Source organism: Oreochromis niloticus, linkage group LG14, assembly GCF_001858045.2.
Source record: "Oreochromis niloticus isolate F11D_XX linkage group LG14, O_niloticus_UMD_NMBU, whole genome shotgun sequence".
Lineage (NCBI taxonomy): Eukaryota > Metazoa > Chordata > Actinopteri > Cichliformes > Cichlidae > Oreochromis > Oreochromis niloticus.
Window position 1 is genome coordinate 33,341,188 of NC_031979.2, and position 13,586 is coordinate 33,354,773.

Consider the following 13,586-nt stretch of genomic DNA (forward strand, 5'->3'; position numbering starts at 1 on the left):
AAACGGAACGGCTTATTTATTTTTCATTGCACTAAAATAATCACTTCAACTAGTTCGAAAAGTTCTCATTCATTTTCTGTATCAGACGGATTCATCAGCTTATATCAATCCGCCATATTCTGGGGTTTGATACTCTGCAATAATGGTTGAATGAAATACGTCTCGCGGACTTGTTTCTGTTTGGCGGCATTACAAAACCGTTTCACTATGAGAAAAAAAACGCAGGTGATTCAGAAGTGATTCATCACTGTTTCACGAATAAGCCCACGCAATCACATGACTGATACTAACTATAAGTCAAGCTTTAACATAATTATAAAACATCACAATTAAATCATTGTCCTATTTTAATTATGCTGAAATTTGTAGAAATCCCAAATATAAGATCACAATAAAGCGCTTTTCCAAGAACTGGAAGCGCAGTTCACCTGAATGAATACCTGAACTCTAGCCCCACCTCCTAAACAGGTGTATCCTCTCCTTTACAGTGAAACCTAAAACAGCCACCATTAAAGAAAAGACAGTTCTCGCGCTATCTATATCTAATCTAATAGATTTCCCATTATTTTATTTCATATGTTTCGCCCGTGTCAAGTAAACAGGAAGTCGTTACAGGTGTGGGGTGGAGACAGAAACCTGAAACTGCCGGAAAAACTTTTTTTTTTTTTGTTTGGTCTGGTAGTCACCTGTTGTCACGCAGGTAGGCGACGCGTTCTCGTCAGGGCGACATTTGAGAACCCCTCGACTGAGAGGAGCCTTTTTTAAGGACAAAAACACATTTTTCTTTTGTTTTTTGTTTTTAGGGCGTTTTTATTTGTCGAATTAACACATTTAAAAACAAAGAAAAAGAAAAAAAACAAGGCCTGCAGGTTCACCTCGGGAATCGGCTTTTAGAAGGAGTGGTAGGGCGAGGTGGAGGTGGAGGAGGAGGAGGAGAAATTCAGACGTTTGAAGTCGTTTTCCATTTGATTAGTGACCCCAAGATGGATCCCTTAAGTGGGACGCGATATACCCCAGCACCGGTAAGTCACTTGTTTCTTTTTGTTCAGTGATGGTGCTTTCACTTATTTCCTGATACTCATGCATAGACGAAGTCAACCAAATTGCCGTAGAAACACAGTGAAAGACGTGTGGGTAGAAACATCTCCACTCAGCAAATTTTTCAGACTTAAAGTGTAAGGCTACTTGTGTTTGTATTACACACACACACACACACACACACACACACACACTTATTTAATGTCAGTGTATTAAGCTATGCTATCTTGACTGACTCACTCAGCAAAAACTGGTTTGCCTACAGACAAACAAGTAGTGAGTGGAAAAGAACTTCAATACTCAGAAACAGTTTTCAGTTTCATGTACTGACGAGAGCAGTTGATTGAGCAACCCACACTCCCTTTTCAGCTTTTCACCTTTTTAAATCACCAAAATTAGTAATTAATAGCTAAAGAGTATTTAATGAGCATCTAGACATCGATTAATGCACACACTGAGACAATCAGTGCCACATAGCCACACAGTTATTTGTGCATCTGTTTATTGAGACTCAATAACAAGTTACTCAGTGTTTGTGTAAATTGTATTCTAATATAGTAACATGCATGTACTATACTTCTAAAATCTTACAAATGTAATCAGTATATCATAATATCGTATCATAATGACCAAAAACAAACCTTTACAAGGAAACTGATAAAAGCTGGTGGTGGTTAGCACCGCTCCCTAACAGCAATAAGATCCTGAGTTCGTCTGGTCAGAGCCTTTCTGTGTGAAGTTTGCATGTTCTCACTGGGTCTGTGTGGGTTTGTTCCAGGTACTCCGGCTTCCTCCCGCAATCCAAAGAATGGCACTTTGCGGGGTTAGGTTAATTAGTGATTCTAAATAGCCCAAAGGGGTGAATCTGACAGTGTCTGTCTCTCAGGGCGTACCCCACCTCTCGCCTTATGGCAGCAGCTGGGATAGGGTCCAGCCCCCCTGCAACCCATGAATTAAATAAGTGGAAGAGGATGGGTGGATGTATGGAAAACTCTAATAATTCTGCTTATGTGGCTGCATTCCCAAAGCTCATTAATTACACTCAACAAAATGAGCTATGGGATCTTCCAATCTGCAGAATGCCAGAAATTAATGTTTCAGAACCTGTCGACAAAAAGTAGTCAAAACTCTAGATAACCTTCTTTTCATCAAGTAACTTTGGAATATATTTTTGAGGGGTTTGGACATAAAAACATCCAGGAACCTTCACAGTTCCCAGAGCAGCTGGCCCTCCCAAGGTTGCTGTCTGAATTCCTCCACCTTGTTTCAACTTGTTCACTCTAGTCAATCTCCTTTGTAGATTATTATCTATCCAAGAATACTCTACATCGTAACATTGTGTTGATAAATAAAACGTGTTATTGTGTGATTAGTCCCTTATAGTGTCAAGATTTTGCACACTGGAGCAGTTGTGAATGGTATTTGACTTCTATGTTGCTTTGCTGTACCGTGCATGTCATGGTTGTTGATAGAGGGGCTGGGAAATGACTAAGTGCATTGTTCTGATTGTATGTGTTAGTCTTCAAGTATATTTAGCAAATTTCTGTTAAAACCTGACATTTTAGATGTCGGGCCATTTAAAGAAATTTTCTTTAACAGTTTAACCTAACACTAAGACTTACATTTTGAGCTTCATGAAGAGTTTAAATACACTGTTTTTACATATATGAATGGATCTTAGTACTATATCTTTTGTTGCAACGGCAACCACAGTAGTAGTAGGCAGATGGGGCTCTATGAGATATATTCTTTCTTTTATTAACCTAGACCTTTTATGTTGCAACTTGATCAGTGAATCCACACATGAGAACAATGAAGTGGATATAGATTGCATAAACTCTTCAGTTAGAATTTAACATTATATTTAATTGTGACAAATATAAAGCTTGCTCTTTACAAATAACTATTCTGCCAAAGCAGCACATTTATATGCTTGAGTCATGACCTCATCAGTGGAGAATAATATATTATTTAATGATATAATGTATCCATTATATGTATCCATTATATAATTAATTAATCAGGTTTAAACAGGCAGAAAGAAAGCCTTTCCAGTGGTTTATAAAGCAAAAAAAAACAAAACAAAAGCATGTCGTAGTCTTTTATTTCTTTTATTAATATTACGCTACCCAAAGCACTTACAGAAACATGTTGTTTCTGAGTAGTTGCCGCCAAGCAGGTTTGACAGGATTTTACATGCTGAAACCTTTGTACTCCCTCCCCCCCCAGTCTCACCTCTGAAAGGTAACAGCAGAGCATGAGTCATGGCATGAAGTTCTCGTTTCATTCATTAACAGCACAAGACAGTGAATCTCTCTTTTCTGTTGCTCACGAGCCAATTTTTTGCTCACAGATTTTTTTTACTATGTTTCTTTCAGTTGGAAAAATATATTTTAAAAGAAAACTATTATAACATTTCAAACTTCAATGTGTCACACTTCTTGTATCTGAGAACAGAATTATGTAGGTCACCAATAGCAGGGACATTCCTTAAATATGCAAATGTTGGCTTGCTGTCTGCTGCTGTTGCTTATCTTTATGATTATCTTTTCATGAAGGCGTGAGATGCTTTGCTTTGCTTTCCTTTGCACCTTTATCTACACAAGTCTAAACCTTTGTAATTTTGATTAATATTTAGAGCTGGCTGATGTTAATGCACCTGAGTTTTATATGTTGAGCTTTCTCTCATCTGTTTAACTGTCTGTCTTTCTTCAAGGACAAAGACTGGGATATCAATGTCCACTTGCCAGCATCGAACACTAAAAGGCTTGAGAAGAAAAAGCACCCAGGGAAAACTGGGGCTGTGATTGGCGTGGTGATCTTTGCTGCTGTTGTAGCTCTTATGGTTGGAATACTTGTCTGGCATTTCCACTGTAAGTACATCTCTGTTTAATAGGCAAATGTACTGCACGTACATTTTGTTCAAAACCTGCAGCGTTGAACAAATGGTACACACTCTGCTACAGATAAACAATGAATAAATGTCATAAAAACAAAATTAAATTTACAGTAAAAAACACAAGGTTGAAAGCTTATTGCTAAAGATTAAGTAACTAAATCATTCCTATATTTGTGGCATGCATGAGTCATCTCTGCCCATCTGTAATTCTCTAACAGTTGCAATCTGTTGCATCAAATTTCACCGAAATCTGACAAGCTTCAAGAAACAAATGCAGTCCCAAGTTTATTTCTATAAATGTGCAAAAATATATAAGCATACGTGGTTTTTAAAAGTTCAAAAATAACTTTTTATTCTGTTTGTATGTTTGCACATGGAAACCTACACAACTGTAGACAGTTTTAAAGCTCGTGATTTAAAAGAACTAGAATCGAGGGTATACTGAAGGGATAGTTAAATCTCAATGAGAGAAAGAAACATTTTAAAGCCACAAGAAGTAACAGCAGTAACACTTGGCATAGGAGAAGAAGCAGTAGTGAATACTAAGCGTGTTTCTTGTGCCGTAAGAGTATGTGGCTCACATCAAGTCTTTTGTTATCCTAAAGTCCGTAAACACCAGCGGGTCAAGAGGATGTACAGCGGGTCCATGCGGATCACCAACCAGGCATTTATCAACGCCTATGAGAACTCCAGCACTCCAGAGTTTAAGGCTTTAGCAAAGCAGGTGATTTCACAGGTAAGAATGCCACCAACTTCTGTGTGTCAACACTATTTTCATTTTTCATTTCATTTCATTTTTTATGATTTTGCTTCAATCTCTTTTCAGCTTAAAGTCGTCTATTCCAAAAGTCCTCAATTGTCAAAATACTACCGTGAGTCTACAGTTCAGGCCTTCAGGTACGCTCAGGAAGTGTGAAGGAATAAATCCTTCAAACTTGTCATGTATGTATGTATGTATGTATGTATATGTGTGTGTAATGGTCATGTGTTTGTTGTTTCTAACCCTGCTGTCATTGCTCTTAGTGAGGGCAGCGTCATTGCCTACTACCTATCGGAGTTCAACGTCCCCGTGGGGCAAGAAAGAGCAGTCGACAACGAAATGACTTCAGTAGAAACGCTAGTGAAAAAAATGCGCAATTCTATGCGCACGTCTAATGAATTGACTTTTGAAAATGTGGTCACTTCAGGTACAGTGAAAGCAACTGCTTCTCATTCAGTCTATATCAAACATACACTTTTGTTTGTTATATTGTCAGTTGTCACGTTCTATCTGGTTGTGGTTGTTTTTCAGTCAGTCCTAACCTTATGTCTGTGTTTTTTGTTTTTTGTTTTAACTCCTCAGCTATGGATGATCGCATGTTTTCAAGATCCTTTCTGGGTAAGTGTTCAAGTTTTGTTTTTTGTTTTTAACATTTCACTAGAAGTACTAGTAACAAATCATCTACATAGACCGAAAATAGTAAACCACATATACCTTACACTATAGAACATGTTACCAGGGACGACACCTTTCTTCACTATTGTTAGTCTCTTTTTAGAGTAGAACACTTTTCTGCCATGGAGTTGAGTAGAAACCAAAAGGGCGCTTGTTTACTTCTTCTTTCCATACCAAATTTTTTTTTTTTTTTTTTTTTTTTAAATAAATAACCATTTTTTATTCAGTTTCACTTACATCAAAAAATGGAAAAAGCTTACTGCAGAATGGTCATGACCACTAACGAAACTACATTTCATTTGCATACTATTAGTAATAGTAATATTAATTTATCTGTCTTAAAATGTGTGACAGTGATTCACAAGCTTAATTGTCACACAAGCTTAAATTCTAAATGTTAATGTTTCTCTTTCAGGTAATCTGCAGTTTGAAGAGCATACCAAGGTTGATTATATAGGACGGATCCAGTCGCCGGGTTTTCCCGACAGTCCGTATCCTCCTAACACCTTCATCCAGTGGCAGCTGAGAGCTGACCCCGGCTATGTAGTCAAGCTGGAATTTGGAACATTTGAACTGGAAGAGAGCTGCGAGAATGATTTTATTAAAATCTACGATTCCCTGGTGCCCATCGAGAGTCTGCTTATGGAAGAGTGAGTTAGCCCTTTAAAACATCTGTTTCAAGTTCCCTTCAGAAAAAACGTTGCTACATCTGGTATTATTATTATTATTATTATTATTATTATTATTATTATTATTATTATTATTATTATTATGTTAATAATAATATTTATCATCGTGATCATCACACCAATTTTTTACGTTTGTTTTTTTTTTTATTGCGCTTCATTGAGCCCCTTTTTTCTGTAAAACAATGAAATAACACTGATATCACTGAAGGATTATAGGAAAATATGAACGCATGTCCCTACTGATGCTTTTGCATTGACATTTTTTTGAGTAAAGTGTAAATTTGGTACTTTTTGACTGCTAACAACCTGCTAGTAAACTCTGGAGTGCAGCTTAAAGATTTTAGGAAATGATCTAATAAGCTTCAGCACAAAATTTAAAATGTACAGTAACATTTATAAAAATGATAGAAAATGACATAATCATCTTTTTAAGTAAAACTGAAAAGTAATGGTAACACAATTAAACTTGATGAAATAAAGATGAAGCCAACAGAAACCTCTCATCTGCAAAAAGCAGTGATGAGATTCTGAGACCACCCGAGTGAAAGCCACTTGGCTACACCTAGAAATTCTGTCCATAAAATTCTGAACAGAATCAGTGACAAAGGGCGGCTCTGGCGGAGTCCATCACTCATCAGAAACCAGTCCAAAAGTAGTGTTTTATGGCATTAGTCATCTCCCAATGTCTTTTGCTGCTCTTGTCTAACGGAGTTAAACTGTCAAAAGATGCAGTAATTGCAGACTGTTTGCTACAATGAGCCTGAGCACCACTTTCACTTGACTCTTCGCCAGACTTTTTTGTCATGCACTCTTCATGCAAAAGCCTGTGGTGATTTTTCAAGTGCCGGTATAAGTTGGTTGCATTTCTGCTAGATGTTACAACTTTAGTGCGACAGGTTTTTCAGTACCTGTTTCTGGTGCACGTCTCCAGTCTCAAACCCCAAATACTCAAAAATTACCGACGTGCTGTTTTTCTTAGCTATTAAATCTCATAACTGCGCTTCCTGTTCTCCATATGTGCAGTGAACACAGTACAGGGTTCCTGTTCACTGTTGTGAGATCAAGCAAGCCCTTTATCACAATCTGTAGCAGCAGACACTTTTCACTCAGTTCCCTGTTTGCTGAAAACACGTTTAGTTTCTATGGTACAATAATGAGTGGTGCACATTTTTGCTTTTAAGTCTGGAGGATTTACTTATTAAGAAACTTGTCGAACTGTACATAATGGTGTAGTTATGTTGGTTAAACCTCATTTTAGATTAATAGCACTTGCAAATAATTTGTTCAGAATTTGTTGAGCACTTTGACTGAAGCTGTAAATTTAACTGTTCATTATAATCAAGACTACATGTAATCAGAAAACATAAAGCTTTCCACAGGAAAGACTTATGAGAGTGTGGGTAGTGGTTTTTCTGTCCTGATAAGATAAGTGCAATAGTGAAACACTTGTCTGTAAACATTTTTCTGTAGAGAAGCTAATATAACCTCTGCTGTAAAATGAGTCAGTTTTCAGAGGTAATGCACTGTTACATTTTCTTATTATGTGAAAAAAATTCTGCCAAGAACCTGATTTTTAAGCGTTTTATACGTAACTTTGAACAATAGTGAAAAGTAATTTAAACCACATGTGAAGAAAGGCAGGGGATGAATCCATGTCATGAAAGAGTGAAATATGATGTGCTTTTTAAAGGACCAAATCTTCCTTGTGTATCAGTCTGTTAGCAGCGTGTTCAGAGCGTTATTGTTTTCTCTTTGCTCTCTACAGGTTGTGTGGCAAATATTTACCTAATAAACGTTTGAGCTTTCTGTCCTCTGGCAATGTAATGTTGGTGACAATGGCCACTCATGACCAGTCCTTCCCAGGTTTTATAGCAGAAGTCTCACAAGTTCAAAAAGGAAACAAAGGTAGGAGTTCAAGTTTACCTGCAGTTTTTTAAGGAACAACATAAGTGTTTGACATTTGTGCTGATGCATCTTTTTTTTTTTTTTTTTTTTTGAACAGCTATAGCATGTGGTGAGAAGCTGATAGGTTCAAAAGGCAACTTCTCTTCTCCCAACCACCCAAATTACTACCCTCCTAAAATTACATGCGAGTGGTTAATTGAGGTGAGTGGTCAGTCCCTTAAATGGCATACTACTTAACAATATGACGTGTTTCGTGCATATTTCTGCTCTGTACCACCCCTGAAGATCACATCCCATTGTGGCATGTAGTTTTAAGCTTTTTTTTATTGTCATGAAGGTCCCTGCTGGGAAGGTAGTGAAGCTCGTATTCAAAAAGTTACTCTTGTCCCAGCTGGGGAAGAAAAACACAAACTGTGACAAGGACTATGTGGAGGTCAACGGAAAGAAGTGAGTCCTTGTTGTGCTTTAAAAAAATGGGAATGCCAGAACAAAGCAGGTGTGTCATTGCTTGTACATTTCATTTTTTCAGATGGTGTGGAGAAAAACCTGATGGGTCAGTGACAGAAACCAGCAGCACCAACAATATGACTGTGGTGTTTTATTCTGATGAGTCTCGCGTGGACCATGGCTTTTCCGCACAATATGAGGCCATTGACGTCCAAAATCGTAAGCAATTTAGTTTCTTTCAAATAATGAGTATTCCTTGACATTAGGACAGTGTTTCTCATGTTAACCATGCCATTCACAGCTTGTCCAGACAAGTTCCGGTGCAGAAATAACAACTGCATTAAGCTGGCACTAAAATGTGATGGTTGGAATGATTGTGGAGACATGAGTGATGAGTTGGAATGCAGTGAGTACCATTTACTCGTGATGCTAAGACTACACATTTTTTTTAAATTGCTCTCTTTATTCTTATGAGAGGATTTGTCACATCCTGAGAATCATTTTAATGTTTAATATTCATTATCCCCCCCTTCCCAGGCTGTAGTTCGGCTGATATCCGTTGTAGAAATGGATTCTGTAAGCCCATGTTCTGGAAATGTGATGGCGTCAATGACTGTGGAGACAACACAGATGAGATGGATTGTAAGGCCTTGTAACATTGATGGAGTATGTTTCATATCAGCACTGGAAATGCTTAAACATGCCTGTTACTTTTTGTATTAGGTGGGTGTGCATCTGGGCAAATAACGTGTAAGAATGGCAACTGTGTTTCCGAGAAGCTGAAATGTGATGGAAAGGACGACTGTGGGGATGGAACAGATGAACAAGACTGTACAAAAGCCACAGGAGGTACAACAGATAAGCCCAACTTTGCTATACATATAGATGGATGGTGGGAGAGAGCGAGAGAGAAATGGCTAGAGATAGATCGACTTACTATTAGCTTTGGATTGATTTTTCTCCTTTTCTTCTCTCCTTAGGTTTAACTGTAAGCTGCACAGATTTTACATACAAATGTAAAGACAATAAATGCATCAGTAAAGTGAATCCAGAATGCGACGGGATGACGGACTGTGGTGATGGATCTGATGAGGAGAACTGCGGTATGTCACAAAAAAAATCACATTTAAATTAATCATTCATCCTTCACCTGTGCAGTTTAGGTTGTCTTATCCAAACAGGTGTGGAGCTCCACCCAGTTCACAATAAGCTGCAGCACACCAGCCCTTTGACTGATTTATTGTTTACTTTGCAGACTGTGGGACACGTGGGAAGAGCCAACGTATTGTAGGTGGTCAGAATGCAGAACTAGGGGAGTTTCCTTGGCAGATCAGCCTCCATGTCAAATCACATGGTCACGTCTGTGGCGCATCCCTCATCAGTCCGAAATGGCTGGTCACTGCTGCCCATTGTGTGCAAGATGAAGGCTCTTTAAAGTAACTTCTTACCCTATTCTTTGTCCCTCTTTGACAAGTACACTGATTTTTGAAATATGATCTTATATTCTCTCTGTGTAAAATGAGAGCTATTTGTCTTTGTTGGTTTATTTTTCATATTTTACATATTTAGAAGATCTTATAATCCAAATGAATGAAAATGAGTACCATTGGAGTATAACAGAGTTAATATTTGTCCTCAGTACATTATTTTTAAGTCTACTTTAGAAAAATCAAAGTTGTTTACAAATTCTGTGTGACTTCAGTTAATTTATCCTTTTTTCAAGACTTTAAATAGCTTTACATATAGTAGAGTATGGTACTCAGTCAGTATAACAACAATTCTGTTATATACTTTAATAAAACTAAGAAAAGCCTCAGTTACTGCTTAAATTATTTAAATAATAAAGCTAAAATAAACACTTTCACTTGAAAGACATTGTAAATTGAACGTTTTTTAATAGCAACAAAATCCTTGAATGTGGTGAAAAATAATTCGGCCCTTGCCAGGCCATCAGTGCAAGTTTTAAATGCATTTTTTTTCTATGCTTTGCTCTAACCCAGTATAAACACAGTATTAAAACATAAGTTATTAAAAATAAGGTCCTGATATTCCCTAAAATCACATTTTATTTATTTTGTTTGTTTGTTTTTCAGTCTGTCTAATATTTTGTCTTTAATTGCCATTTAATTAACACTAATTTTATTTTGCAAGCAGTTATCACAGCCACACTCAAATCTTATTATATTCAACAAGCGCTGAGAAATCAGACTTAAAATATATTTTAAAAATGCCTTATAATGGGAATTATATATAGTGCCACATAATATGCTAATTATTATAAGTTCATTAATAATTGAGACCGTGAATAAAATCCTTGATCTGTTTTGTTGTGTGCTTCCTCAGACTCTCCCAGCCTGGCTCTTGGGAAGTTTACCTCGGCCTTCATGAACAGAGAAAGACACAAGATCCAGTTCAAAAGAGGAATCTGAAGCAGGTCATACCTCACCCTAACTACAACAAATTCACCTTTGACAATGACATCGCCCTGATGGAGCTGGACAGTCCTGTCACCTACAGTGACTTCATAAAACCCATCTGCTTGCCAGCTCCGCAACATGAGTTTCCACCTGGCCAGAGTGTGTGGATCACTGGGTGGGGTGCCACACGAGAAGGAGGTGAGTAAAAGATTGATCACTTTAAGAAATATTTGTAGCCACCAAAACTAAAAATGTAAAAGCCTGAGCTTGAGCTCAACATTAAATCAGCATAAAATGAAATAATTTCTCTTTTTTAAGATTTAGTTTTAGTAATTATTCTTTGGGTTTGTACACACCTTGTAAATCAGTCAGTAAACTACTATATGTCTTTATATTAACACCACTTGTAATACAAGCATTTTCAACTTTTTAAAGATGTCCAGTGATGTGACTTCCTTTTTGTGTGCGTTTGTTTCAGGATCTGCTGCAGTAGTGCTCCAAAAGGCTTCAGTCAGAATCATAAACCAAGCTGTGTGCAACGAGTTGATGGGGGGCCAGATCACATCTCGGATGTTTTGTGCTGGTGTTCTAACCGGAGGAGTTGATGCTTGTCAGGTACTTTGATATTCTTCTTTTTTTTTCCTTTGTTTTTTTTTTTTTTTTTTTTTTTTTGGGAAAAACACAAAAAAACCTGCTTTTGCTGCAGACAGTGGCATGATGTAGATGGAGGAATTAATTGATTAACTAAATCTGTAAATGTCTGAGAGAACATGTACAGTTTTAGGTCGTCTTGGATATATTGATGAATAGTATATGAACAGAATGTGACATGCACTCATACAATGGGGTAAGCAGATGAATTTCACCTTAGAAAGTAGAATTAATGTTTTGATTTTCTTTTTTGGCCCGCTGCAGAAGTCAAGAGGATAATTGGATATTCATAATATCTCCACACCATCCCCATGTATTGCCTCTATGCTAACATGTCTACCTGTGTTCCTGTGCATTTTTCTGCTTTAGGGAGACTCTGGGGGTCCTTTGTCCAGTCTTTCTGGCAGTCGTATGTTCCTGGCTGGAGTGGTCAGTTGGGGTGATGGCTGTGCTCGCAGAAACAAACCAGGCATCTATACAACGGTTACCAAATACCGTGGCTGGATCAAAGAAAAGACAGGAGTTTAGTTTGTATTGTCAAATAAGGCCAAAGGCATGGACATAAATAAGGGCTGAGGAGGAGTGCCACAGTTAAAAACCCCCCCAAAACACTCTGATTATCCATGAAGTGGCTTTTACTCTCAGTTGTAGCTGCAGTGAGGAACATGCTTTAAGAGCAGTTACAACACAATTTAGATGCACTGTGATTTGGGGCTTGATGAAATATTTTTGAATGTAAATAAATGTTTTATTTTTGTGTATTTTTATCATGTTTTAATGGAGAATAATGTTATTTCCTGCATAGTAAATTCCAGTGTGATTGTTACCCTTTTTGTACATGTAGCTCTATATCTTAAGAAATTCCCAACACTGTTTGTATTTTTTTGTTTTTGTTTTTTTTTGTATTTTTTCTCCCTGACTTCTGAATTAAAAGCTCTGAGGTAGCAAGCTCATTGCAGCTTACCTCCTATGGATCAGTATCACAAGTCCAGCTGAAATCTCTGGGGGAAAAAAAGCTTATTTCCATTCTCTAAACACAAAACGGTCAAACACAGGTTTAGTTCAAATTTTCTCTTCTGCTGTAACATGTGACCACGCTTCAATTCACCGCAATATTAGTACTAGCTGCAAAGTTAAATTGTTTCCAAATATTTGTAAATGTGTATTTTATTGAAGATATTTTTAAATAAAAAATATTTCTTATCTCCTGCACAGTCGTTCGCCTACTTTGTTTCAGGACGCTTATGTATTGCATCGAACTTGACTACTAAGCTTAAAAAAACAAAAAAATGGTATTAAAAAAAAAAAAAAAGAACAAAAAAACCCTCAACATAGATGTCCACTTTTTTTCTGTTTTTTTTTTTTTTTTTTAACCTCTGGCACAGTTGGTGTGGAGCACTCATACTTTTATTGTACATGTACAATGACAATAAAGCTCTATTCTATTCTAATCTTCAAACGAGAGTTGATGAAAGTTTTCAGTACCATTGGTTAAAACAACTGTATGCAAGTACATGTTGTTTGGTTACACCACCATTTTACCAAAGTCTGAAGGAGGATCTGAACTGTCGCCCTCAGGAAAGAGAAAAATGTTTAAGATGTTCAGGAACCACCAAGACTAAAGCCTACCATGAACTGGAAATTTAAAGAACATCAGTGTCACTGTCCACAGTGGAGCGAGTTTTACTTTGCCATGGACTGAGAGGGTTCCAACCAAGAAAGAAGCTCCTGCTCCAAAATTGACACAGGCCAAATGCCTTCAGGAGAAAAGTTTTACAAAGACTGAATTATTAAGCCGCATTGACAAAAGGTGGAGTAAAGGTGAAGCTTTCAAACATAAGAACACCAAATTTTGTAGCATAAGGGTGCCAGAATGATACTAGAAGTTTGTTGATGGGTACCAAAATGATCTGGTTGAGGTGCAACTTGCAAAGGAACATGTTTACAACTAATAGTGGGGGTGTAAGTATATATTTGACCCTTTGTGGATTTGCCGAAATCTCAAATAATTGTCCACCCAATTCTTGTCCATTTTTTTTTTTTTTAGTAATTAAAGATATACTACACGATCATTCTACCTTGGACAAAGGCAAGTTCAAATAAAT

At 37.2% G+C, this 13,586-nt stretch overlaps 1 protein-coding gene across 1 annotated transcript; it reads left to right on the forward strand.

Moving 5' to 3' along the window:
• Positions 1-508: 508 nt before the first annotated feature.
• st14a (ST14 transmembrane serine protease matriptase a) lies at positions 509-12,691 on the forward strand. The gene is made up of 19 exons (XM_005474801.4): positions 509-1,022; positions 3,755-3,911; positions 4,543-4,673; positions 4,764-4,834; positions 4,961-5,124; positions 5,280-5,315; positions 5,788-6,022; positions 7,827-7,966; positions 8,064-8,167; positions 8,304-8,413; positions 8,496-8,632; positions 8,715-8,819; positions 8,951-9,055; positions 9,137-9,262; positions 9,394-9,516; positions 9,669-9,849; positions 10,757-11,028; positions 11,309-11,445; positions 11,851-12,691. The coding sequence occupies exons 1-19, from the start codon at positions 984-986 to the stop codon at positions 12,007-12,009; spliced, it is 2,532 nt and encodes an 843-aa protein (XP_005474858.1). The 5' UTR covers positions 509-983; the 3' UTR covers positions 12,010-12,691.
• Positions 12,692-13,586: the final 895 nt, after the last annotated feature.